Source organism: Platalea leucorodia (genome assembly GCF_965183815.1).
Source record: "Platalea leucorodia genome assembly, chromosome: 1".
NCBI classification, from domain to species: Eukaryota; Metazoa; Chordata; class Aves; order Pelecaniformes; family Threskiornithidae; genus Platalea; species Platalea leucorodia.
Window position 1 is genome coordinate 56,773,712 of NC_138823.1, and position 25,467 is coordinate 56,799,178.

The 25,467-nt window shown below is 40.8% G+C and overlaps 1 protein-coding gene across 6 annotated transcripts in view; it reads right to left on the bottom strand.

The window, feature by feature from the left end:
* Window positions 1-880: 880 nt before the first annotated feature.
* Window positions 881-25,467, bottom strand: part of PPP4R1 (protein phosphatase 4 regulatory subunit 1) — a 71,435-nt gene continuing 46,848 nt past the window's right edge. For all 6 annotated transcript variants that reach the window (XM_082319363.1, XM_082319364.1, XM_082319362.1 and 3 more), the window contains 9 exons: window positions 17,822-17,997; window positions 13,524-13,619; window positions 12,038-12,223; window positions 10,366-10,527; window positions 9,663-9,763; window positions 5,623-5,743; window positions 5,388-5,522; window positions 4,240-4,381; window positions 881-2,522 (listed from right to left, as the gene is read on the bottom strand). In XM_082319363.1, coding sequence (XP_082175489.1) covers window positions 2,359-2,522; window positions 4,240-4,381; window positions 5,388-5,522; window positions 5,623-5,743; window positions 9,663-9,763; window positions 10,366-10,527; window positions 12,038-12,223; window positions 13,524-13,619; window positions 17,822-17,997 — 1,283 coding nt within the window. In that variant the 3' untranslated portion in view covers window positions 881-2,358. The remainder of the gene's footprint in view (window positions 2,523-4,239; window positions 4,382-5,387; window positions 5,523-5,622; window positions 5,744-9,662; window positions 9,764-10,365; window positions 10,528-12,037; window positions 12,224-13,523; window positions 13,620-17,821; window positions 17,998-25,467) is intronic.

Sequence of the window (25,467 nt, forward strand, 5' to 3'; positions counted from 1 at the left end):
GTACATTAGTACAGTAATGGAATTCAGCTGGGACATGTTCATTCTAGACTCAAACACTAGGATTTCTTTTAAGTCTCAGCACTCCTCCAGTGAATACTGCACTTCATTCACAGTTAGCAGACGACCCGAAGCATGCTCTGGTCTGAACAAAGAGCTGATCCCATTCACCTCAGAAATCACACACATGACCTAACAACAATTCCAATGTCGGTACACTGAGGCAAAAAACAAAGGCATTTACGTAGCCTGAACAAAACGCACAAATCGACTGCGCTTCAGTGCGTATTTCTAAAGTGGGAATCATCTGGCCTGGGAGAGGAGTAGTTACTTTTAGTTGTTCTCTGTATGGCAGCAGGGAAAGCTCAGAAATCCTCCTGCCTGTAGAGCCCACGGCTTTCCAACAATCTGCTGTCACCCAGACACACTGCCTAGTCCTCTGGGGATTTGCACATGATTTCTGAACAATTATTGGAGAACATGAGGAACAGAAAACCTGACGAGAATATTACCTATACTACAGGAACTTCTGACCTGGGCATATAGTTGCCTTTTCAAATTTTAAGCAGATTTTGAAAAGAAAAGGGAAAAGCAAAGGAAAAACCTGGGGAAAAAAAATTAAAAAAAAAACCCAAAACACACACACAAAACCAAACCAAGACAAGACTAAAAAAAAAAAAATAATAAAAATTAAACAAACCCCCCAAAAAACCCAAACCCACCAAGCTTCATGGCAGACAGAGATAACTCTGTATCTTAACCACCTCCATGGCTATGCTCAGGAGTAGAAAAGCAGGCCTTTGGGGAGTAAATAGCAACTTTGTTTACTAGAGAAGAAACTGCAGAAGAATCTGTTTTCCCAAGAAAACCGGGAGTGGGGTGGCGGAGACACCTGTCTGAGGCTGAACTGCCAGGGTATCAGGCACCTAACTGATAAATGAAAATGTTCTGCTAAAATAAATCAAAGATAAGCTGCCATAGCCATTTCTACCTCCTCAGGAAAATAAGCTTCACGCGCTTCAGGTTCAGCAGGCTGGAGGAAAGGTGATTTAAGCAAGTTGCCCCTGGAAGACATAGAAGGAGATACCGTATCAGGCATTTTAAATGAGAGGAAATGAAAGCAGTCAACAGACTGAAGGCAGATAAAGAAGGTAGATAAAGGGCAGTTTGAGCTCACAGTTCCCTGTAAATCTGGACCGAGGTGGATATTCAGACTCACTTCAGCAAAGATGCCATTTCACGCTGGAGTGACAGGTTCCCAAGCACAACAGGGATGCTTGAAAGAGAATCTAGCAAAACCTCAATTACATGGCCAAAGTACATCTGTGCTGTAGTATATTCCATCTCAAAATGCAAAATTCTTCACAGTCATTAAGCAAACCCCTTCCCCCTGCAATAGCCATCAAAGTGTAAAGAACCAGAAAAAAAAAAGCCACTTAAATTTCAAACTTATTCTTTTAATGTTTTAAAAAGGTCACAAGATTGCTTTCAATCTTATTAATAAATTTTATTTGGACAAGTAGAGAACAACTTGTATCACAACAGCTTTAAACAACATGATTAAAGACTGCAGCACTCCAAGGAGGCTCACAGATATGTACAGTATATGAAGAAAAAAGTTGCACCTCAGAGCCGATCATGATCAAGTTAAAAATACCTGACTTAAAGTACATGTGCTAATAAATTTCCTTTAGGTCATGACCAGCATGAAAATAATTAGGACACAGGTACTCAGCAAAGTTTTCTGCTAATGGGTACAGCAATATGCTGCATTTAAGGATTAAAATCAAATTCTAGTTTAGTGTTAGCACTGAGCCCTTAAGAGAAATCCAAATTTCTACTTTTCCCCATTTACAAACATCGAAGCTATTCCCACTTAAGGGTGTGCCCAGCTGCACACAAATCAAGTCCTTGAATGATAAAAACTTTTAGCGCTAATACTGGAGGTCTTACATCCCGGTATAAATTTACCTTTCTGGCCATTTCATCTATCAGTTGCTACAGAAAATACTTGCTAAGTTAACTCCTCAGGAGAAACAATGCAGGTTTCTGGAAATCACATCCTTTCTGCAATGAAAATGATCTGCCAATTCAAGTTTCATTTGTTCAGGAAGACAGAAGATTTAAGGCTTCGGTGGCAAAAATAATCCTCTGAGCAGTGTTTTTCTAAAGTCAAGCTGACACAGGTATGGTTACTTTTTCTTGACTTAAAATCCCTGGTATCAGGCTTAGATAACATCCACCTGTTAAGTCTGGCAAAAAATCTCTCCTTCCAAAGAGGTTGTCCTAGATCAACCATTTCAGAAGCATTTGAGGATAGTTTGTTTAAAATTTTTTAATTATAGCAACATTCAGAACTTTTTAATAAGTTGATGAAGCAGTGCTCATGGCATCATCTGCAATTTTGGTACTGGCAGGGTGTATGCTTGCAAAATATTTGACATCACTGTCATCATCCATTTGAAGCGCCATAATTGTTTGCTCCACAGCTTCTTGATGAGAGTTGGCAGAATTTAGGAAATATTCTGTAAGAGAAAATGCACAAGACTTATAGGAGGAAAAGATGGCAGATACTTCAACGCAAACCTCAGCATACTATCATGAGGTTCAAAATCTCATGAGACAGTGCACATGTATGGTTAAACTGGAATATCTGAGCAGGCACGCAATAAGCTTCTGAATAAACCTATGAATTCACCTAAAAAAAAAAAATCCATTGTTTCAGAGCACAGTTGCTCTAACAGTGCTGTTAGAGTACAGGAATTCTATGGTCTTTCAGTATAAATGTAAGCGTGACAGACTCCATGACCAAAGAGGGAAAAAAACCTGCAAAGAGACTCAAAAGGAGTGTGCTTATGTTTGTGATGGAGGGAAGGTATCATAAACCCACGGCCATGCCGCTCCATTTCACTGGCAGGCTTGCCAAATAATTATCAAACAATAAAACTAAGATAACATGAAATAAGAGTGGAAGGAGTTGCAACATGTGACAGTTTTCATGAACTACACAACACAAGTTGCATAAAAGCAGCGTTAACTACAAACAGTTCACAAGAATGGCAATTTAGATCTAAGGTTTAAAAGCTTCTGAACTTATTTTTTAAATCTGCCTTTCATAATCTATCCACCATCCCTAATCATGCACGCAATATCTTTGAGGCAGGGTCTACCTGTATTATAAGGTTCCGTAGTGGCAATGCAGAATGAAGGTGTACCATCCAGGTGGGGAACACAAAAATAACGAGGACAACAACAAAAATACCAATACTACATGATAACAGGAAGAACAGTGACAGCCTTGGCACGGTTAACAGAGGATAAATTACTGCACATCAGCTGATCCATCTTAACTGTCTACATGTGCTTACTCAGAGTCTCCAGCATGCACAAGACAGCTAGCAATAGCCTACTTCTCACTGTGTTGGCATCCTCTGTGTTGTCCAGCGTTTTGAACATTTTGCATTTTTCTTCACACTTGCTATGCTAGGAACAGCAGTCCTCGAGCCAAGGTATGGTTTTGAGGAAGAAAGTGACCAGAACTGGATGAATTATTCCAAGCGTGGACGCTGCTGGTTTACAGAATAGCATAATATTTCTAATACTGTTTTCCTTTACAGTGCTTTGGAATCTGAGCACTGATGACTCTTCTGGCATCTGCTATGCATTGGGGATGCTTTCCTAAGCAAAGTCTGCAATTTGGAAGTTGCACGTCTAATTTCCCTGAAGAGACTCCAGAGAAACTTTCTTCCCACTGCTACCATATAAAATATAAAAATACAGAAAACAAACAGCAGCCATCTCTTCTCCCCCAGTGAGAAAAGAGATGGTGGATTTGTATGGAAGAATTTTTCTTTTTTATCCTTATTACACAGAACAGATTTTTTTTTTAACCAAATAAAAGGCACTGCACAACAACTTCACAGTTACTAGTTGCTCATTTGTGCTTTCTGTGCCCTGACGACACCCCTACAAACTAGCTCATTCAGGAAAAATGGTACAAAAAGAACAGGCTGACATATGAGCAAGAACTCTTATTTTCCCAGTGTTACACAACAACGGCTCTGATACCCCAAGAAGGTTCCTGGTTTTATCTCAGCCAAGGTAACATTCCACACCAAGGAGACTGTAAAAGCAAGAGCAACCCATATCTGATGTTGTTTCTTCTTTCCCAGCTGACTACAGGAAAGCGGAGGGACAAAAAGATACGCAGTCAGCCCATTGCAACTCTTTCTGACCACTAACCTTTCTCTAAAAGAGTTTGCTTTAACGTTTTTGCGAGCAGGACTCGAACATTTGGAACCCTGTCAGATGCCAAGTGTAGTAAGTGTGGCAACAGATGCACAGCAAACTGGTCCATGGGCAGGCAGTCATCTTCGCTGATAGTCTGGCAAGAACACAGAAGCAATTTCATTAGATTTCAGCACAGCGAGGACAAAATCCCAACACATAACCAGGGCTGACAGATCTTACTACTTTCATAGCATGAATACAGTAGGTAGAATCCACAAAGTTTTAAAATACAGTACAATACTTTCTAGCACAAAGTCATACACAATAAAGCAAGTTAGGGTCGAGGAAAATCAGGCTCAGTTAGAAGCCCACTTTATTTTGTATGAAGTCTGGCAACTTCCTTATTTTTTATTGCGTTTTTTTAATCACTGTATGAGTTGAAAAGAGGGAAGAAAAGACCTTCGCAATCCTTTTTAAGATTAATTTAGCCTTTGTTTTAACTAGGTACTATATTAAGTCAAGAATGGTCCATTTCAATGAACATCCATTGTACCCAAACATCTTTATATAAGCTCAAAGATCACATTTCTCCAAGTACTTCAGAGAGCTGTCCCACTTGGGCAGCAGCCATGTTGGCTCCCAGTTTGCACCTCTGCTACAGCCTCCAAACTTGACCATTTCCTTGGGACCCCAGCTAGTTGCAACTCTTCTCCTTATCCTGCTGAGAATACGTTGGTTTTGACCAAGCTGCGCTAGCTGGCTAAGGAGGCATAGGCAACTCATAGCACTTGATTTCTTAAGGGTAACACAAAAAAGTGGCAGACTGCTGCAGCATATTATAAAAATCTCACTTAATGCTGAGTAACAAAGCAGCTTCCCAACTCAGGGATTATTTTGCTATGCGTTTGTTTCATATTCAACACCAAATCTGACAACCTGATGTTAATATGCTATGCTAAAGATGCATTCAAGCTCATCTATGGAGCAACACTGAAGAAAGCAGCCATGAAACCTATTTCCCTTGGAAAGAAAGTTCTCAAATATTCATTAAAATAGTGTCAACAGGCAGCTAAAGAGTTCCATCTGTTTAGGGCCCCTTCATTCTTACCACCCCCCACCTCCCTGCCAAAACCAAAAAGATGAGCAAAAAGACATTTTACCTGGCAAATAAAGACAAAAGTTTGCCGACCGGACCATTTGCGGCATCTACAGAACTTTTCAACAAGTTCATTCATGAGGTCTACCACAAAGGTTGATGTTGAAGCCATGTACAATTTTTTTACCATTTCGCTAACCTTGAAGAAATGAGAAGAAAGAAAAAAAAAAATACAAAAATTACTTCTGACCACCAACCGTCAGAAGTTTGAAATCCTGAATTTACTTAGATTGCTTTACCAGCTTGTAAGAAATCCAACGGACAGAAGACACTTTGTCTGCACAGAGGCTGAAAGCGATAGGTCGCAAGTAGTCATAAATGTCTCTGGCACTGTACAGATCTAGAAGCAAGATCAGTTGCCTACAAGACGGAAGAAGAACCAAACAGAGTACATTATAATAATAAGAAAAATAGCTTTAACTGTGAATATGATCACTTATATGACAACACTTGCCAAATATGCAATATGGCCATAATAAAGTTAATGAAAAGTAAAATCTTTTCTTTTTCAATGCCATCAGTTTGACTATGGGTCACTTGCAAATTTTAAATTGCCACTTATTCACAATAATGGCAAAATGCTGCACGAGCTCAAAGAATGAAAAACTAGGGGAGAGGCAAGGAAACCAAGGTTGCATTTACAAGGCGGGGATCCCGATACTGGCTACAATGTACATGGAACACAGCGATCCAGATGTGAATGACGCTGCAGTGTGCACATACATTTGAATACCTCGTAAAGACATCTCACATACATAACGCATGTACAGCTACAAACCAACTACTCTGACTTAAGTGGCCAAGGATACTTATCAAACTAAGTACACTGATATATTAAATCAATAAACTTCTACTTCAGAGTATACTGGACAACTACAGAAATTATCACTTCTTCAATTTGTAATGAGTTGATTGTTGCAGACACAAATATGCGTCATGAATGGGAGGAAGCATGTCAAAAGAAGTGGCATGACACGTTACAAACAGCCGATTGAACATCTCCATACCTGCAATAACAGGTAAGTGATTTGTAGTTACTAAATCAAAACAACACTTAAATGTAGCAAAAACATGACATCATGATCAGTTGTTAAACTAGGTCTCTTAAAACTTAATTCAAAAGACACACTGCAATTAGTCATTACAATATACTCATTTCATCATTCATGCTAGAGAAGCCCTGGTCCCACAGCTCTCCTCAAAGGGCACATGCTGCAGCCTTGATCAAACTGGTGCCCCTCTGCTGAATTTGTTCCTGTTTATCAGCATCTTTCCTCTATTGGTATAGATGCATTACCCCAGATGAGATCTAATGAGTGCTGACTAGAGGGGGCTGATCTATTTCCTTGATATACTGACTTTGCTCCTGTTGATACAGCCCAGGATCATGCTGGCAGGACACACGGCTGGCTCATGTTCAGCTCACTGTGCTCCATGATACTCTGGGCCTTTTCAGAGCTGCTCCCAGGGCAGCCAGTCCTCAGTCTGTCTCACTGTCAGAGCCTCTTCCTTCCCATGCACAGGACTTGACATCTGTCCTTTGCTGAATTTCATAAGGCCCCTCTGGATGGCAGCCCTTCCTTCAAGCCCAGTCAATACTGGTCATCCCATTCTTGTGTCACCAGCAACCCTGATGAGAGTGCACTCTGTCACCCCCTCCAGGTCACTGATAAAGATGTTAAAGAGGAAAGGTCCCAGAATGCACTCCTGCGGCACCTATAGCTATACTCCAGGTAGAGTACAACCTATTACCCATAACCTCCTGCACCCAACCATCCAATGACTTCTACTCATCTAGCGTCCACCCATCCAGATCATTATGTCCTAACCTGGCTACAAGAATATTCTAAGACATGGTACTAAAAGCCTTGCTAAAGCGGAAGTAAATGACATTCACCACCCTCTCCTCATCCAGATTCAGTCATTTAATCACAGAAGGCAGGTTGTTCAGGCGTGATTGACTCTTGGAAATTCATGCTGACTGTTTTCCTGAAGGAGTCCTCCTTCACATGCCCAGAAATGGTTTCCAACAGGACCTGCTCCGTGATTCCCAGGGCCTGCTGTGAGGCTGACAGAATTTTAACTCCCCTGACAGTACCCATCTTCTAAAAGGCCAAAAGCACATCATATGCCTTTCTCTAGTTCACAGAATCACAGAACGGTTGGGGTGGGAAGGGACCTCTAGAGATCATCTAGTCCAACCCCCCTGCTAAAGCAGGTTCACCTAGAGCAGGTTGCACAGGATCACATCCAAGCGGGTTTTGAATATCTCCAGAGAAGGAGACTCTACAACCTCTCTGAGCAGCCTGTTCCAGCACTCTGTCACCCTCAAAGTAAAGAAGTTATTCCCCATATTCTGATGGAACTTCCTATGTTTCAGTTTGTACCTGTTGCCCCTTATCCTGTCGCTGGGCACCACTGAAAAGAGTCTGGCCCCACCCTCCTGACACCCGCCCTTAAGGTATTTGTAAGCATTGATAAGATCCCCTCCCAGCCTCCTCTTCTCCATGCTAAACAGACCCAGCTCTCTCAGCCTTTCCTCATAAGAGAGATCCTCCGGTCCCCTAGTCATCTTCATAGCCCCTCGCTGGATTCTCTCCAGTTGTTCCTTGTCTTGAACTGGGGAGCCCAGAACTGGACACAGTGCTCCAGATGTGGCCTCACCAGGGCAGAGTAGAGGGGGAGGACAACCTTCCTCGACCTGCTGGCCACACTCTTCCTAATGCACCACAGGATACCACTGGCCTTCTTGGCCACAAGGGCACATTGCTGGCTCATGGTTAACTTGTCCACCAGGACTCCCAGGTCCTTCTCCGCAGAGCTGCTTTCCAGCAGGTCAACCCCTAACTTGTACTGGTGCATGGCGTTATTCCTCCCTAGGTGCAGGACCCTACACTTGCCTTTGTTGAACTTCATTAGGTTCCTCTCCACTTAACTCTCTAGCCTGTCCAGGTCTCACTGAATGGCAGCACAGCCCTCTGGTGTATCAGCCACTCCTCCCAGTTTCGTATCATAAGCAAACTTCCTGAGGGTACACCCTGTCCCTTCATCCAGGTCATTGATGAGTAAGTTGAACAAGACTGGACCCAGTACTGACCCCTGGGGAACGCCGCTAGCTACAGGCCTCCAACTAGACTCCTCACCGCTAATCACAACCCTCTGAGTTCTGCCATTCAGCCAGTTCCTGGTGACCTGCCTGTATGTTCACAACATTTCAAAGGTGATGGCTGATGGCCTCGCTATCACATGGGCCAGCTCTGTCAGCACCCTCAGTTGCAGCCTGTCTGGTTTGATGGATATACATGGGTCGAGTTCTCAAGTAATCCTTTGGTTGATCATCAGCCGTCACTGAAACCTACTCTAAGCACGGAGGCCTGGCAAATCTTGTCAGTGAGTACCTTGTCAGTACCTCAGCCTTCTTTGTGCCCACTATCACTAAACCATCCACCCCATTCAGCAGTGGTCCCACATTTTCCCTGTTTATTCTTTTTTTGCTAACGTAACAGGACTTGACACCCCTTGCAAGTCTCAGTTCTAGCTGAGCTTTGACTTTCCTAATACAACCCTACATGCCTGGGCAATGTTTCTAAATTCCTTCTGTGCACCCTGTCCCTGCTTTTACCTCCTGTATAATCCCTTTTTGCATTGAAGCTCAGTCATGAGTTCCCTTCTTAGCCAAACCAGGCTCTTGATACTTTTCCTTGTTTTTCTGAGTATCAAGATGGACTATCCTTTCACTTGGATGATGCTGTCCTTAAAAATCTGCTGGCTTTCCTGAGCAACCTGACCCTTCAGAGCTGCCTTCCATAGGAGCCCACATACCAGTTCCATGAAAAAGCCAAAGTCTGCTCACATGAAGTCCAAGGTCACTACCCTGCTACTTGCTTTCTTTACTCCCCTCAAGACCTTGATCTCCTCCTTTTCATGGTCATGAATTCAGCCTGCTCATCAGACACAGCAACTTCAATTCAAATGGCTAGAACAATTCTATTGACTTCAAGAGCAAGCAGATGTGGTCTTCTCTTTTGGCAGCTTCTTTTTTTATGGAAGGGTAATGTTTTCAACATACGGTGATGCAAAAGACATTCAAGTTCCAACTTGAGCATTTATAAATGATACACAACTACTAGGAGTTTTTAAGCAATGGGGACAAGTGGAGGAGGATAAGGACTATCCGCTAATTTAAAATGAAGAACGTCACTGTAAGACATTTATTCTATGATATTAACATCTTTAAATATCCATAACAATGAAAACAAGCACCCAGAAAACTACATACTCAGCCAGCTCTGCACGGAAACGCCAGTTCCTGCTGTTATCAGTCACTAGGAATTCCTGGAGCTGATAAAGATACTCTCGTCTTTTGTCAAGATGAAGAAGCTGTAACAGTAAACATAAACTTACATAAAGAAACGTAGGCTACAATCAGCAGATAGAACAAAAGCTTTAAAATACAACTAATAAAACACTTGCTTTTATTTAAAAAAAATACTCTTTAGCAATGGTGTTGCTTTTCTGGACTAAACCCTATCATGCTTAGGTCTCTAGAATCACATGGGGCACTACTGAAAGCAAAATCTGATCTAGTCTCTGCTTGTACTCTAGGAGGTAAGCAATAAAGATAGTATTGATTTTAAAGGCATGATTTATATCTTTCAGCTCCAAAAATGAGGCAGTTACCGAAAAACTCCTAAAGAAATTTGAGAAGTTGCACAGAGAGGTTAGAGCCAAAAGACTTCATACCATCCACTGGCACCTATATATTGAATAAACATGCACAAAACAGGCTCTTCAGAGAAAAGAAAGTATCAGCAACACAGATGTCCTGCAAAATATACTCCAGTATTCAGACATCTGGATTCCATCCAGATTTGTATGGATTCCCACAGAATTATACCAGTGTTTTGTTAAAAAGCAAGTGCATACAAAGAAACGAAGCAAAACACATAATTTCACTTGACCAGAGTTGAACACAGACATACCTTGAGGAAGTCATGCAAGTGTTTAAGCACACCTATCCTGACTTCATCTAGATCTTTTAAAAAGCCATTGAAGACAGGAACTAAATCTCCAGCTGTAAGCTGGTCTCCAAGGATGACAGCAAGTTCATGTATAGAAAATGCTAGTGTCCGCCGAACCTTCCACTGGAAAATAAATACATAAATGAATTTTACTGATGTATCATCTGAAGTGCTCTATTTTAACTTGAGGGTCAGTATCCAAGCTGGACTCCCAGCGAGCTACAGTACTTACAAATACATTTAACAGTGACTCATGTAACAATTGAAAATGAAATTGGAAATCTAAAAAAAAAAAAAAAAAAAAAAAGGAAAAAATGAAAAGGAAAGAGAGGACAAATGACAAGGTATCATTTCTTCCACCTGAATATCATGGAACTAGGCAAATGAAAGTAATGAAAATATTTTAAGGGAAGGAAAATAGTATTCCTGATATCAGTACTCTTCCACACATTACTTTCTCCTTTAAATTCTTTTGGATAAATTAGTTCCATACTAGTTCCACTCTCTCACTTGTCTAATTTATAAAACAGAGCAAGATATATATATCCCACAGTATTTCAGCTGGCATAGTCTAGCTTCCATAATAGGTAAAGTTTCACCCACATTGAGTGCCCAGCAGTCCAAGGACCAATAGAGCTTTTATTCACCCTAAACTGAGGGGGCATCATTTTAATGGAGTAAGTATTTCACGTAAGTCTTTTTAAAAATAAAATAGCATCTGTTCTTCAGCCAACACTTTCCAATTAGCATGGGTAGTGTTCTTTTGCCCTGGTTTGGCAATTCAATCTTAATTCAGATCAGACTGGCGATAAACTCTGGACAGTTCTGAACACAGGGTAATTTGTTTTTATTTATGTTTGAAATTTATTAGTTGGCTGGTTTTAGTGGCTGCGAAAGAGTTCGGAAAATATGAGCAATAGCTATGTATAAAATTACTCACTATCACTGAGAACTGCTGCTCTGACATAGCAAGCAGCAAGTTCGAGAGAGGTGAATTAGTCTGAGAATGTATAAAAAAAAATAAAAAGAGCATCTCCAAAAAAGGAAACAAGGGAGGACTGGGAAACAACTGTAAAATGCACAAAGCCACCTCCTTACCACCTGACAGCAAGGAAAATGCTATTTCCAGTATTTGTTTTTAAAACAGCAATGCTGCATGGTGATAGTGATGTTATTCCCTTATGACTCGATGCAGTACCAAAAGGCCACCAAAAAGCCTGGCGTGAGGCTGACTCACTGAGCTCCAGACATGCCTGCAGGGGCACATGTCTGCTCACGCACAGCAGCACAGCCCAATTTCTCGTACTTATGAGAATCCCAAGCACTGCCATAAGACCTCAAGCAAGCAGAGGAAATCAGAGACCTCTCCTCACATTCCCACTGGAGATCCACCTCCCACTCAAACTGCCCCACTTCCTTACTACCTGAGCACCACACACACAGCTTCCTCTGAGACCACAGTTACACTTCTATTCATTATACGAATAACTAATATCAGGAATGGAAAGCTCCACGTAAAAAGCGGAGCAACCCAACACCCAGTAAACAAGAGAAATCATCATAGAAGTTCAGATTATTCACGGCCACATCATAAAAGTTCAGATCATTCACTGTCAGAGCTTCTTGAGCTTACCTGCATGTCGGATGCCAGCGTCTCATAGGTATCTTTCAAACAGTGCCAATTTTGTCTGCCTAACGTAAGTGCCACACCCGGCAGGCTGTAGGCACAGTGTTTGGCAATCTCAGTATCAACTGTTTGTGCGCGGGATGGATCGGTCATTGATAAATACTGATCCAGCAAGGCTTGAGGTACAACATCCTACAGCAAGAAAAGGGTAGCGTGTTTACACTATTTTCAATAAATCCTCATAAGGCTTACTAAAATTCCAGGGCATACTGTCAGAAGAACAACTACAGAGTATTATTTAATTACAATCTCCTAATAAGAATGCAAAGATTTTGTATTTCCTAAGTTCCACCAAAAAGTTCCAAAGAAATGATGACATGACTGGGGGCTACTTGAAAATATACAGACCAATGTAACAGATGAGTGGGTGGATCACTGTCTACTTAGGCAGACCAGGAAATTAAGAGACTACATTCTACCTTTCTACGAACATTCAGGCTCGCAGGCTGTGCAAATTGGCTATTTTAACTCATCCATAAAAATAGGCAGAACAGCAAGTGATGAGACTTGTTCAAAAATCATTTTCCTATTCCTCTCAAAATCTTGGGGAGGTGGGGAGAAGAAAACTAAATTAAAATGCCTTGAGGAGGGGGGGGAAGGGGAGGAGGCACAGTATAGTGCGTTCAATATTGCTTCCAAACTCCCTAAAGAGACAGCAGGAAAGAAAAGAGTTCTTCAGAGACAGAGATCTCTGGTGAAGACCAATCCTCCTCTCTGCTGAGAAATTAAAGCATCTGAACTAAAATTTTGTGAAAACCTGTTTGTGTTGACTTCAACACTGTCTTTGCCTCAGCTGCTGTCAGTTTATCTCGGGCACTGACCCTACCCAAGGGGGTGCACAAGAGCATTTCCCTAACACACAACTGCCAAATAGCTCGGCTCACAAAAAGCAACAAGAGGGACTGAGGTTTCCACTCAAGGAATCATGCTGATGCAGGGTGGCACACACAATACTGAACTATGTAACAACAAACATTCGATTCCTTTTGGGGAAAAAACAACAAAGAGACAGCTTGAGCTTAATGAAATGCTTTCACACCTTTTCTTCAAAAAGCTGTCAGAGGTTGGGGACAGTTCCACTCAAAACATTTAACAAAAAATCCAGTTTCCTCAATAACCTAATTTCCATTACAGGATAGTTTCCATAGAAAATGAAACCATTGAAACCAGAGCCTGGAAGTCTACAGTATTGTTCTCATGTCAAACAATACTGTCATCTCTTATACATAACTAAAACAGAAGCAACTGCCGAATGAAGCCATTATCTCTGGAAACACAGAATATTTTAAAATTACTTATTTTAAGAGGTTTGCCATATTTTACAGAAAACACATTACATCAGAAATGACTGAATGAAATGCATAAAAGAAATCCCCATATACATTCCACTTATCTAATACATGTAGGAAAAACAGAAGCCACAGTCATTTACCTGTACTTTGGATTTTCTTTCTTCTTCAGGGCTGAAACTACTGTTGGTGCTCAAATCTGAATCATTATGAATATAATGAAGTGTAGAATCCATGTTCTATGGAGGGGGAAAAAAAAAAAAGGTCACAAAATACACTCAAGGATTAAACACAAAACAAATGTCAACATCAAGAAGTGCTGTCCTCACCTCAGGGTCTTTTCCTCTATTAAAGCAACACATGTTTTAATATCAAATACAATTTTGCTACAGCTCAAAAATCAAAAGGCCTGTAAGATAAATCTTTGTGTTTAAATTTCATGCACAGGCTCCTCTTATTCTGCTCCATTTTGGTTTTTACGGAATGAAAATCACAGGAGAGGAGTACCTTTGAGACTGCATTAAGGAAAATGTAACTAACATATGAGTCACACTGCTTCTCCCCTGAAGGGAAAATGAGAAAACATCTGTAGCAGATTTTGTTGGATTTGTTGCTTTGGATTTGTGCTAGAAAAAGGTCAAAACAAAGCCACCCTCACACTTAAAAGTAGAAACTGATGAGATTTATGCTGTTGCTCCTTTCCTAGAGGTGATTATTCTATGATCTTCTCTGCAGATGAGCTTCACCTTATAATACAGAGTCCTCAGGCCTCTCAGCAGTTCTATTAAAATAATTTTTAGCAATCATTCAAGCATCCTGGCTACATATCTGGGCCTTGAAGATAAGGATTGAGACTCTGTTTCAGAACTCTACCAAGCAGCAGAGGTTTGATACGCTATGATAAACTGTGCTGCTGAGGGGATGCACTGTCACTTTCTATACCAGTGGAGCTCCTCAAATACAATGGACTTTGCATAATCAACCATGAATTTCAAGAAGTAGGTGATGAATATTTGGAAAGTAGATTAGACTGCTGTCTGGTAGAACAGGACAAAGGCATTTTTGTTATATGTGAGCCAAGGTATCTGTTCACAGACGCTGCAGGGCAAGCTCTCAGGGTCAACACAAGCACCAAGAATATGCCTACTCCACCAGCTGCTCAGATCAGTTTGACAATGAGAATTTTCAAGCAAACTATAAACTTCTTCAAAAAAGCCTCCAGGATACCATCTGTCTTCCTTGGTTTGACTTCAGACAGTTGCTTTTTCCTCTTTCATGATCTGCTTTCATCTAAGCATTGGGTTGTAATTTTAGTCACTGAGGTATAATTACAGGTGATAAAGAACAGGGAGAGCTGTGAGGCAATTGCATATTGCTGGCACAGCAGCCCAAATCACCTGTCAGGCTTATCAAGCAGCAGCAAGAAGGTGTCAAAGAGCCAAGGAAAGAACAGATCCGCAAGTGACTCCGTAACTAAATGTGTCCAGCAGCATGTAACTCCAACTATAAATCCTCCAGAGGCTCTGAAAGCCATCTCTGCAGGATTTTAGTTTGCCAGTCAATTCTTCACTCCTTTTTAGCCTTTTTTTTTTTCCCCCCTCCAGAAAAAGAGATTGTTTTCAGCATTGCCAGAACATCACCAGCTTTCAAATCAAGAAATTATGAGGCAGCCAGCACAACATAGCCATAGGGCTTTCCATGAGGTGCCCAGGTGCATGGAACTGGAGGCTAGTCATCCATTCTGCTACAATAAAAATGAAAAGACTTCATCTCTCAATCTCTGCTACCCTTGCTTTAAAAGGCTAAGTTTTTTTTAAAAAAAAAAGATAAAAATAATACTTTATTGATTGAACTAAGTTGAATGACTAAATATACTGAAGGGTGTCACAGATGCGAACATTTTTACACAGCCACTTTTGAAGTCAAATATGCGTTCCAGAAAGGAAGACCTTCAGTACAAAAGAACCACAGCATCAGTCAATGCAGTATCTCCATTCCTGTAGATGAAGTTCCATCTGTACGGTTTCCATGTAACGTGCACACACTGAACTGAGCATTGCGGAGAGCCAGGACATAAAAATTCAGCAGGGTTTAGCCTGAAAGCTTCTCGCGTACCAAACTGGTCAACCACCACCTCAGAGATGCAAAATCTTTGTCGCGGCCTTACAAATCTCTTATGCGAGGTTTCCTTAGCTGCAGTGTAACAAGAGCTCCATGGTTGTGCTCCACAGACCCCTGCTCTGCAACATGGGTTGCACACAAAGCCCACAGCACCAGGGCAAGTGGTGCTGGCGTTTCCTGACCAGGCAGCTGGCCCAAACACAGAGAGATGAGGCCAGTCTCAGGGCTCCAGTCTCCTCCTGGCATCCACCCTCTTCTTAAAGAGATGTACTTGTGCCAGACAGGGATGTCCTGATTTTAGTCCAGTTTCCTTTTTCTTTCTTTTCCTTCCCTTCTCCCTCTACCTCCAACCAAAAAAGCAGACTCCCACACTCATCCACTGGAAATATGACTTAGGGGATTTCTTGAGGCTAACATTCATTTATCAAACCTTATAGAGAGCATACAACCTAAAGGAAATGAAAACGGTGGCTCTTCAGGAAAAATAAAACAGCTACCCTCTTCCTCAACAAACAAGCTTCATCTATGTCCCCAAACCTTATCTGTTCACTTTATTACAACATTTATTTTCATGTGAATAGAGAATCTCTCTTTAACATGTAGCACTAACTCCTTCGGGAGCCTATATAGCTGCAGAAGGACAAGCAAAGTATGATTTTGCTTTGTGATATGTGTGCAGAACTGTGAAGGCTGCTTTCAAATACAAAATGCTGTAGCTCAAGTTTTCTAAAGTATTCGGTACCCTGTTGACACTTTACTATGCTGAGACTTAAAAAATGAAAACAAAAAACAAACAAAAAACCCCCCACAAACAAACAAAAAAAACCAGCACAAAAACAAACTACCTGCGAAAATCGGAGCTCTCCTCACTGCTAGGGGCAACAGTTCACTCACTCAACAGATCACAGCTTGATTCCCAAATTCTAGGTCACCTCTATAATATCCTTTCACTTTTAAAATGAGGACTTGATTCAGTGCCAGTAACAAACAAGGAACTGACAGATTAAGAACGTCCTTTTAAAAGTAAAACCGAAACATGCAAAAACATCATATACCAGCAATGTGACAGGTTCTTAAACTTTCTGTCAGCATCGTACTCTGTAAAGAAATAAAATGCAAGAAAGTCCCTCTGAACAAACACCACCCTCATCACCTCCAAAAATGAGAAGGACAGAGGATACATTTACGCTGTCATTTTACAGGTTAGCATCAGAAAGAAATGACTACAACAGATCCTATGATAAAGAAACATATCAGGCCTGACATCAGGAATTGGGGGCAGGTTGTTGTTTGTTGTTTTTTTTTTGAAAAACAAACAAACCAAACACATTGGTAGTGTTAAATTATGACTGTGTATAAACAGCAATATCCAAGTAAATGTCACATTCCTCCACTCCCAAAATGTTTTTGCACTACACAGTAGTCCAGCAGCTTAGGTGAAAAGTTAATTAAATGTCATCTGCTCTGATAAAAGAAGGTTGAAAATGTCTGCACTGGACTGATGTCAACTCCTAGACTTTTCAAAGACATCAAAATTCCATCTGAAAATACCATTTAGGCAATATGATTCAACAAATCACTTGCTGTAGATTTATAGAGCGTATTTTGGAACCATTGCTTACTACATAGCTATAGCTTTTAATACCAAAGCTTGTGGCACTATATGCAGTGAACATAGTGGGTTTGGCCTAACACACAGTACAGAACAGAAAAAGATATCAAATGCCACAGGCTTCAGTCGGGCAGGGGGCAGTGGTGGAGTGCTGAAGAAATAAGTGCAAAAAACTTTAAAATGTTACTGATTGCTAGAAGCCATTTTCTCTTTCAACAGTCTTCACAACATCCTAGACTGCAGGTCCTGAGCTACTCTTCTTCTGTCTTTGACAGGGAGCACAGGGAACAAAGTACTTCTTTCTCCAGGGAGAGCAAGGGAAGGCAGCAAAGCAGGGAGGGCACTGGAGAAGGGGATTAACTTATTATCAGTAGGGCTCTGTTTTAAGTAAGGCAATTTTGCAGTGATCAACTGCAGTAGTATTTAAAACATCTTAAAATGTGATATTCACAACAGAGATTTTAACAGAAACAATTTAAAGAATTTACATGGACAAGCACAGACCTAGCAAAAACAAAGGCACCCAACACAACCCATTTTATTTTAGCAGCTAGCATTTCAATACAGCCAACAAAACCAAACATCACAGTAGCCAAAAGTAAGAAGCATTTGGCTGCAATTACCGCACAAACTCAAAATACAGCTCTATTACTGGAGCCCTGGAAATCCTGAAGCAGGGGGAAATAGAGTACAAAACTCACTTCTTACCTCAACAGTGTCACCAATTAAAGGCACAATATCACCCAGTATAGGTTTAAAATTTTGTTGGTCATTGATGGCTAGTTCAGTCTGTGAGTCTGTTTCCTTGCCGATGCTGGCTATTGTCTCTTCTTGAGGATCCAAACTGGATGCTCTGAGTGCAGCAGACAACACCTCCACTTGTGCTACAGCATATGAAAGAGAAATACATGAGAGACTGAACTGCAATAAACTTTTATCAAGTCCACAAATCAGCTTTTGGACAGTGACTAATTAACTGAAGGATGGCAGAACAACTACGGGGCAGGTACAAATTTAAGATTATTGACAGTTAGCAAATCCCAAACTGGGGAAAACTAGCATAAAATGTAAGGCAGGTTAACACACCACTCTTTTCCTAGGGTGCTCAACCACACTACAGTTCAGTGGAATTTGTCTGTAAATCAAAAAAAAAAAAAAAAAAAAAAAAAAAACAAAACCAGGAGTAAGAGATTGCTGTTACGGCAGGATCCGTTCTTTAAGAATCTCAGTACATATTAATGGTGCAAATAGTCTTTGGGGCAGAATACTAACTTACTGACTGGGTCTTTTGTGGGTGGTGGGACTAAGAGAGAGAAGGGAAAAGTAATTCAAATAAAGGTTGAGAACAGGTTTATTCATACTGAAAGGATTTCGGTTCTGAGAGCCTGTGTTATATGGCCTATATATGGCCATTAAATTCTTAAGTTTTTATAGCAACTCTAAAGCAAGATCTATACAGGAAGGTCCTAGACCCCAGTAACTCTCTTCTGCACAGGATACTTTAGACTCCTTGCATCCTCTAAAGGAATAATGAAGGTTGCACTGTTTTATGTCCTCTTATTCATCAAAAGAAAGCATTAGCACTTCACACTGCCATCCACTCTTTTGAAAAAGATCCATCAGTTCTGAGACTGCTCTGCTTTCCATCCCTCCACTTAATGCTAATTAAAAAAAGCTTTGTTGAGCAATGTTCCTTGGATATAGCCTGACCTAAGCAGATCAGGTATCAGAAGCAATCTTAGCTGCAAGTGACACAGAATTCAGCGCAGACTGATCTACCCTGCCTCTCTCCTCCTCCACTTCTTTCCAAGAAGGTAAGGAGGAATAATCTCCTGACCCATTAAATTTACCCAGCCATCCGGAAGCTCTGCTCCTCATAGACTTTGGCTTTTCTGAGGTTTCCTAAATGCTTTTTCTGAAATTAAATGTGAAACCACATGCTTGGTTTTAATCCCACATTGACATACTAAGTTACAGAATCTGAATTTCTCCCTCTAGCTTTTTTGATAGGTTTATTAACAAGAATTAGACAAAGGTAGTTGGATTTGTTTGTAGACAGAACAAACAGACATGCAACACATCTGTTACAAGAAACAAAACTATAACTCAGCACAATCTTAGATAGCAAAAAATTGGAAAACACACTACAGATTCACTGGTTTCTAGATGGGAGTCTGACGAGCAGGAGTAAAGATAATTCTTTTCAATATGCAATGCTACGTTTGTAACTGTGTCAAATTTCTGATGGAATAACTGTAAGATATTCTTGCTGTATTACTGTAATTCATCTCAACAGGAAAACCCACAGCAAGTAAGACACTTAAAAACTAAACAAACATCATACTAATACTTCCACTATAAAACGCATTATGTTAGAAAATATAGTTTCAATATATATCCACAATATATAATATATGATCTATACATAAATTATAACACTTAGGAATTTTACAGTACAATTTGTAAGATTAAAAAAAGCTTCCTATGGCTTCACTATTCAAGCGTTACTTCACTGACAATAAACCTCTGCACTTTGAGGCCCACAAGAATAAACAACATCAAGGCTAGCAAATTCCTCCAAAACTTAAATATTCAATAAACCACCCTAAAATCATGCAAGATAGGTGGCACCTGCTATGGCAAGAAATGCCTGTTGGATTCCAGTTTATTCTCATTTAGAGAAATCAAACAAGAAAATTAAAAGGAATTATATCCTGCTGCACATCAAGGAGACATTTTTCACGAAGACTTCTTTCATGAAGGACTTCATGAAAAATGTATGCTCATTTTCACTTAAAAGTCAAGAAAGCTTACTCTGACTGGGTTACACATACTGCTTCAATACTGAATATTTATTTACTGAAAAATCCACACAAAGCTCTAAAGATTACTTCTAGTAACAAAAGTGAAGGTATCTACAGCAGTAATTGGGTGTTTTCCAACACTGCCAGCCTGCGTGCCTGGACCACCCTTGCTTGGGGGCTTAATGGGATGGAGACCACACGTATCCTGATCTCCTCTGCCTGCCCTAGAGGAGATATGACACAAACGTGCATCTCCTCAGCTTCTTGTCAGTTCTATAATCCCAAGACGTGGGGATAAAGGACAGGAGAGGCCAAACTCCCAAGGATTTCACTGACTGGCAAGTGCCTTCTTGCTTCATTGAGTGCTTCTCCATAGGTCCTGTCACCAAGGGTGACTCCAGTGCTGTCATTCACTGAAAAGTGAATGACCTTAAGTCTGTAAACATCTTAAGGTCCTAGCCAAAAAGAGAGCCAAACACAGAAGGCTCCAGAATGGTGGAGTAGTGAGTAAAGGAGGAAGAGAAAGAGAGTGCATGTGTGAGTATGTGCATCTAGGTGGCTGCCTTGAAGATACTGAAACTTGAGACAGCACCCTAATGAGCTGTCTTCGCTCCCCTTGTAATCCCATTACACACTGACACAGCCCAAGATCTCTGCTGACACACTTCTGACTGCTGTGGCTGCTGCTCCTCCCCATCTCCCACAAAGATCTTTCCTACAGCCGTAAGACAGGCAACATTTTCCGGAAAACCATTAAAAGTACAAGCAAAGGATAAGGCTCCCCTCTCATGCATGGCACAGAAATGCTTCAGAGCTCTTGGTAAGCAAGGTTTTGGGAAGAAGACTGGAACAGAATCTGCTGACTAACAAGCTTTCACAACTACCTTCCGAAAAAATTGGAGTGTAAAGGTCAGTTTTATGCATTATACAGAACTCATATATTGCATTGATAAGATAAAGTCAATGTTCACTGGATCTTAAACCATCTGCTAATTAACTCTTCCTTTGACTTTTGCTTCAGGGGAGAAGTATTTTTCAGCAAGAAATTATTTACGCCTGGCTACTGTACCTGCATCCTAAAATAACTGTCACAACCTTTCAACTGAAAACCACATTTTACCTGGACTTATTAAATTTCCAGGTCCTCAGGAGGAGAAGGTCCTCCTTCTCTCCTTTCAATGTGCTTTATTGCTGTTTCCTGTTTCTCCTGATGTTTCACTAGAAGACACTGATATTTCTAAGAGGCATGCTCCCTTCTTTTTTCTGAAGGATCTGTGTTCCTTACCCTCACTTCTTACTCAGAGGCAAAAGCTATGGGCTGCATTAATGGGTACAGAGATGCAAGTAATTAAAACACAAAAATAAGAGGAGTTTCTTCTCCACTTCCTCCTCACCTACTATTCCATTAACAATACATTTTAGACTTCTACTGCAGGCAGCGCTAGTAGTCTAACTTATAAGCATAGTTTTTATAAGGGAATGGGATCAACTGACCCCGCATTTGGGCTGGTTTATCCCTATTAGGTCTCCATTTGGCAAAGCAGCCTGTAACTGGCATAAGCCACAGTTAGCCCCAGTAACCTGCAAGTCAGGCTTTCTCTCTTCCCCTCAAATAATACTAAGAAAAGCTGACATTATACGATTTAGCTTTTTCTGTGCAGAACGTAAAGAGATAAATAAAGCTGAAGAAAGTGTCCCTGGAAAGAAAACTAAAGAAATAAAAAAATCTGGGGAAAGAAAAGCAGCCTCTGAAGTAAGTGAAGACGGCAGCAGCCTCAGGGAACTGGAAAAAGGTGACCTGAATAAAGACCCTGTGATAATTTTAAAAGAGCTGGCATACTTCAGAGGAATGTGCAGGTTTCCATCTCCCAGTTTGAGACCCTCAGGATGTCTGGCCAGTAGATTGGAAAGGTCCTATTAACAGGGATTACATACCACTGCTTAACTTTGCACAGCTTGTGTAGCTCCGCTAGCCAGCGGAGTTTGTCTGTGAGAAGACAGGCTGTCTTTATCTTGGTTGCTGACTGCTCAGCTACCTATTACTCAAATTTATCATTCTGGCAACACGCTAGTTCTGGAGAGAAAGCCTCAAGGTAAAGATTTTGGGGAGTGAGATTCAGTTAAAGCAGTTCACCCCTTTCCGAGAATGAGATTATGGGAAAAAAAAAAAAAAGTGTTCCATGGCAGTTGCTGGTCACTGTTAAAAAATTCTATTTGCTAGAGACCTAATTGGTCTCCATGCCTTGGAGAAAGGATTTGAAGTTTGAAATGGAAACTGCTCCGATGATACGGAGGTGCACTACAGAAACACAGAGAACACAGTCAAGTTACAAACCTAAAAACCCCCAAAACAAACAAAAAGACCCCAAAATCCCACGCAACCACAAACAGCTCATTCTGTGTATGTAAACAGTAACCCATTAGTGCTTGGCAGCCAAGACATCTGCAAGACTGGGGTATGCACTGAATATACTGTACTCTGGGCTGCATGAACTGGCAATGCCTTTCCTTTCTACTGATCCTTCCCCTTGTCATGGTATGCTGAAGTACCCCTTAGATAAAAACTGAGTTATTCTGTTCTCAATACTTCTGCTATAATGATGCAAGCAGGTGAGGGAAGAAGCACCTCACAGAACATAGAAGGGCGAGGTGAGATGTGAAGTAGAGGAATGCAGAATCCAGAAAGGAAGAGAAATGAAAACAAAAAAGGAAATAAGAGGGGAAATACATATGGAGGGAAGGGATAGGGGTAACAAAGGTATAGTAGTTGCTATGGATGCATATACAGCACAAAGCACAGGGAAGAGGGGAAGAAAAAAAAAACAAAAAACAAACAAAACAAAACAAAAAAACCAACTGTACTGAGAAAGAATCATTGCCAGTTGAACTCCAGTACCAAATCTCCACACCTGCCTCAGCTGTCAGGGACTGGCTCTGAAACCAACTAGCAAAATGGAAATCAGTGTCCACTGATTGTACCATGAAGGACATCACCTTATTACCGTCACCAGTTATTCTGTAGTGTATTCAGTACGATCTTAAGATCCTTCAAAAACCCTGTGCCAATGACCCTGGCCAATATGGTTCCACACAACAGGTATTAATTTTCTTCTTTTTTTAAGTTTAGAAAATAGTCTCCAAAACAAAACATGTTAAGAGGACGCTTAAGTTGCACAGTCAAGCACTGAGAGGCTAGGTACAGCCAGAGTTAAGGTCGTCCAAACAACTTGTGCATTTGTCAGTAAGGTTAACATCATACACTACAGTCTCATTCCCAAACTACACTATCGCTAACTCATCCCCACTTCATCTTGTGATGTCGCTAGGATGCTTGCCCCATTTGTTATAGAAACCAGAAGATGTGTACCTATGGGAGCTCTCCAGTATGGCAGGCCTCTGCTTACCGACCACAGCGAACACAACATCTTCCACTCCCATTCCCTGGCTAGGAATGCAGCAATAAAGACAGGAGCACAGCATGCAAGCAGGAATTCAGGACTTGGGTGACAGCAAACCAATGAAAAAATAAGTGCAAGAAAAAGGTCACAGGGATTTAAAAAGAAAGAAACAGAGAAAGAAAGAGAGGGGGAAAAAAAATTCCTAGCTTGCTCAGTCTTTGCTGTCAAGAACCAGCCCACTCACAGTACAAGACTCAAAAACGTAATGGCTAGTCTTGTGGGGCAGGGTGAGCAAGGGAAGACCATAAGCACCAGCTGGGACCAGGGCTGTTTGGCAAACACTTATAAGCCACATATACTGCAGACAAAACTTACTGTGAAATTAGGAAGTTTCATAAAATGTCTATGAAAATAACAAATTAAGACAACCTTTGGACTGAATATTTATACCATCAGTTTGCAACAACAGTTTTAGATGGTAAAGAAGGAAGCATTATTCCTGGTATTGCCATGAGCAAAGAGGCAGTCAGGGCTCTGATCTTCTGGATCACCCCCAAGGGGAGTTTACCTCCCTCCTGTCACAATTTATGGAGCGTAAGGTCCAAAACATAGGCATTAAGTCAGCTACTCAGAGACTGAAGTCTGGATACCTACCACTTCTACATGCGCCTTAGTGTTTGAGACAAGCATGCAAAATTAATACTATTCTATCAGTTTTGGTCTCAATTTCCTTATGCCTCAATGCACTTTGCCTAAAATTAAAATAGCAATAGTACCAAATCAAAATAGGCATGTTGTTAAATTCCAGCTTCTGAAGTATTTAGACCACATAACGAGAGTACAGGCAAGAGGAAAAAAAGAGTACAAGGTTTAGAAGGCGTGTTTCATGGGCCTTCACTGCACAGCCCTGACCAAGTCAGAGGTACTGAACGGAATACAAAGGTGACTGAGTAATTAAGACCACCCACCCCCACTCCACCCCAAATTAGAATAAATGGCACTGGTAACTCTAATTCAAATCTTTCCTAACTTGTGGGCACTGGGAACACATGGTGTTGCCAACCTAGGAATAGTTTTCTTCTACTGAAATGCACAAGTGCTAGTCAACAACTGCACAGAAAACCTCTTGACACCCAGTCGAGAGCGCTACAAAAAGAAAAAAAAAACACCCTGCTCTGAAACCAGACACGAACACACACATGACAAACAACCCCATACCACAGGACCATTCTGAACATACAAATACATGCCTACATAAATCTTCATTACAAGTGTTCAGGATAGGTTCTGTAACTGGACAGAACAAGGTTTTATAAAGCAAACCTAAACAGCAGTGCAAGTTTTAACAGTGGGTTTCAGAGATGGGTTATGTGAAGACTGAGATCATTAGCAAGGCTGAAATTGTTTTCTTATCTCTTTCCTTAGAGAGTGCCCAAAGCGCTCTTAAGGCAACAAAGTTTCATCTGCTGACTTCACAATAGATTAAATAGAAGCAGCCCAAAATGGATTTAAGAAAAGTTATTAGCGTATCAACCTACTAACAAAAAGAAGTTGCAAGGAGTACCAGTTTATTCTAAAATGTTTTTCCTACTCCCAACTCGCCCCTCTTTCTCCTGCCTACTTTTTCTGAGGTATGCTTTCCCCTAGGGATTCTTCACCTCCAGAATAACACGGCTTGTTCCTTAGTGGTACCTCTGGACTTCCTGACTGTGACGCTTAAGCTTGATGTGCCTTAGAATTTATTCAGCATACGAATACCAAGGGAAACATATCTCCAGTAAGTATGTGTGAAATGGCTGAGTCATTTTAGCCCAGGAGGTATCTCTGAGGTACTGCTCCAGCAGCTGGTCATACTTATGAAACCCTTCTCCACCCTTCAAGAGCTTTTAAAATTGAGGATAGGCATTGACTTCAAGAATTCAGTTTGGATCCATTCGCAGTTTGACCTAACAAACTCGGCATACTTAAGTCAACAACATGAGACTGCAATAATAAAAGACGTTGCAGAAAAATGGAGAAGACTAATTCATTAAAAATAAAATGGCTAATGCATAAAATGAAAACCATTTATCATGCTTCAATATTTAAAAAAAAATCTTAATCTGCCTTCTTATTTTGCATGTATGCTAATTACAAATTAATTTCCTGATGA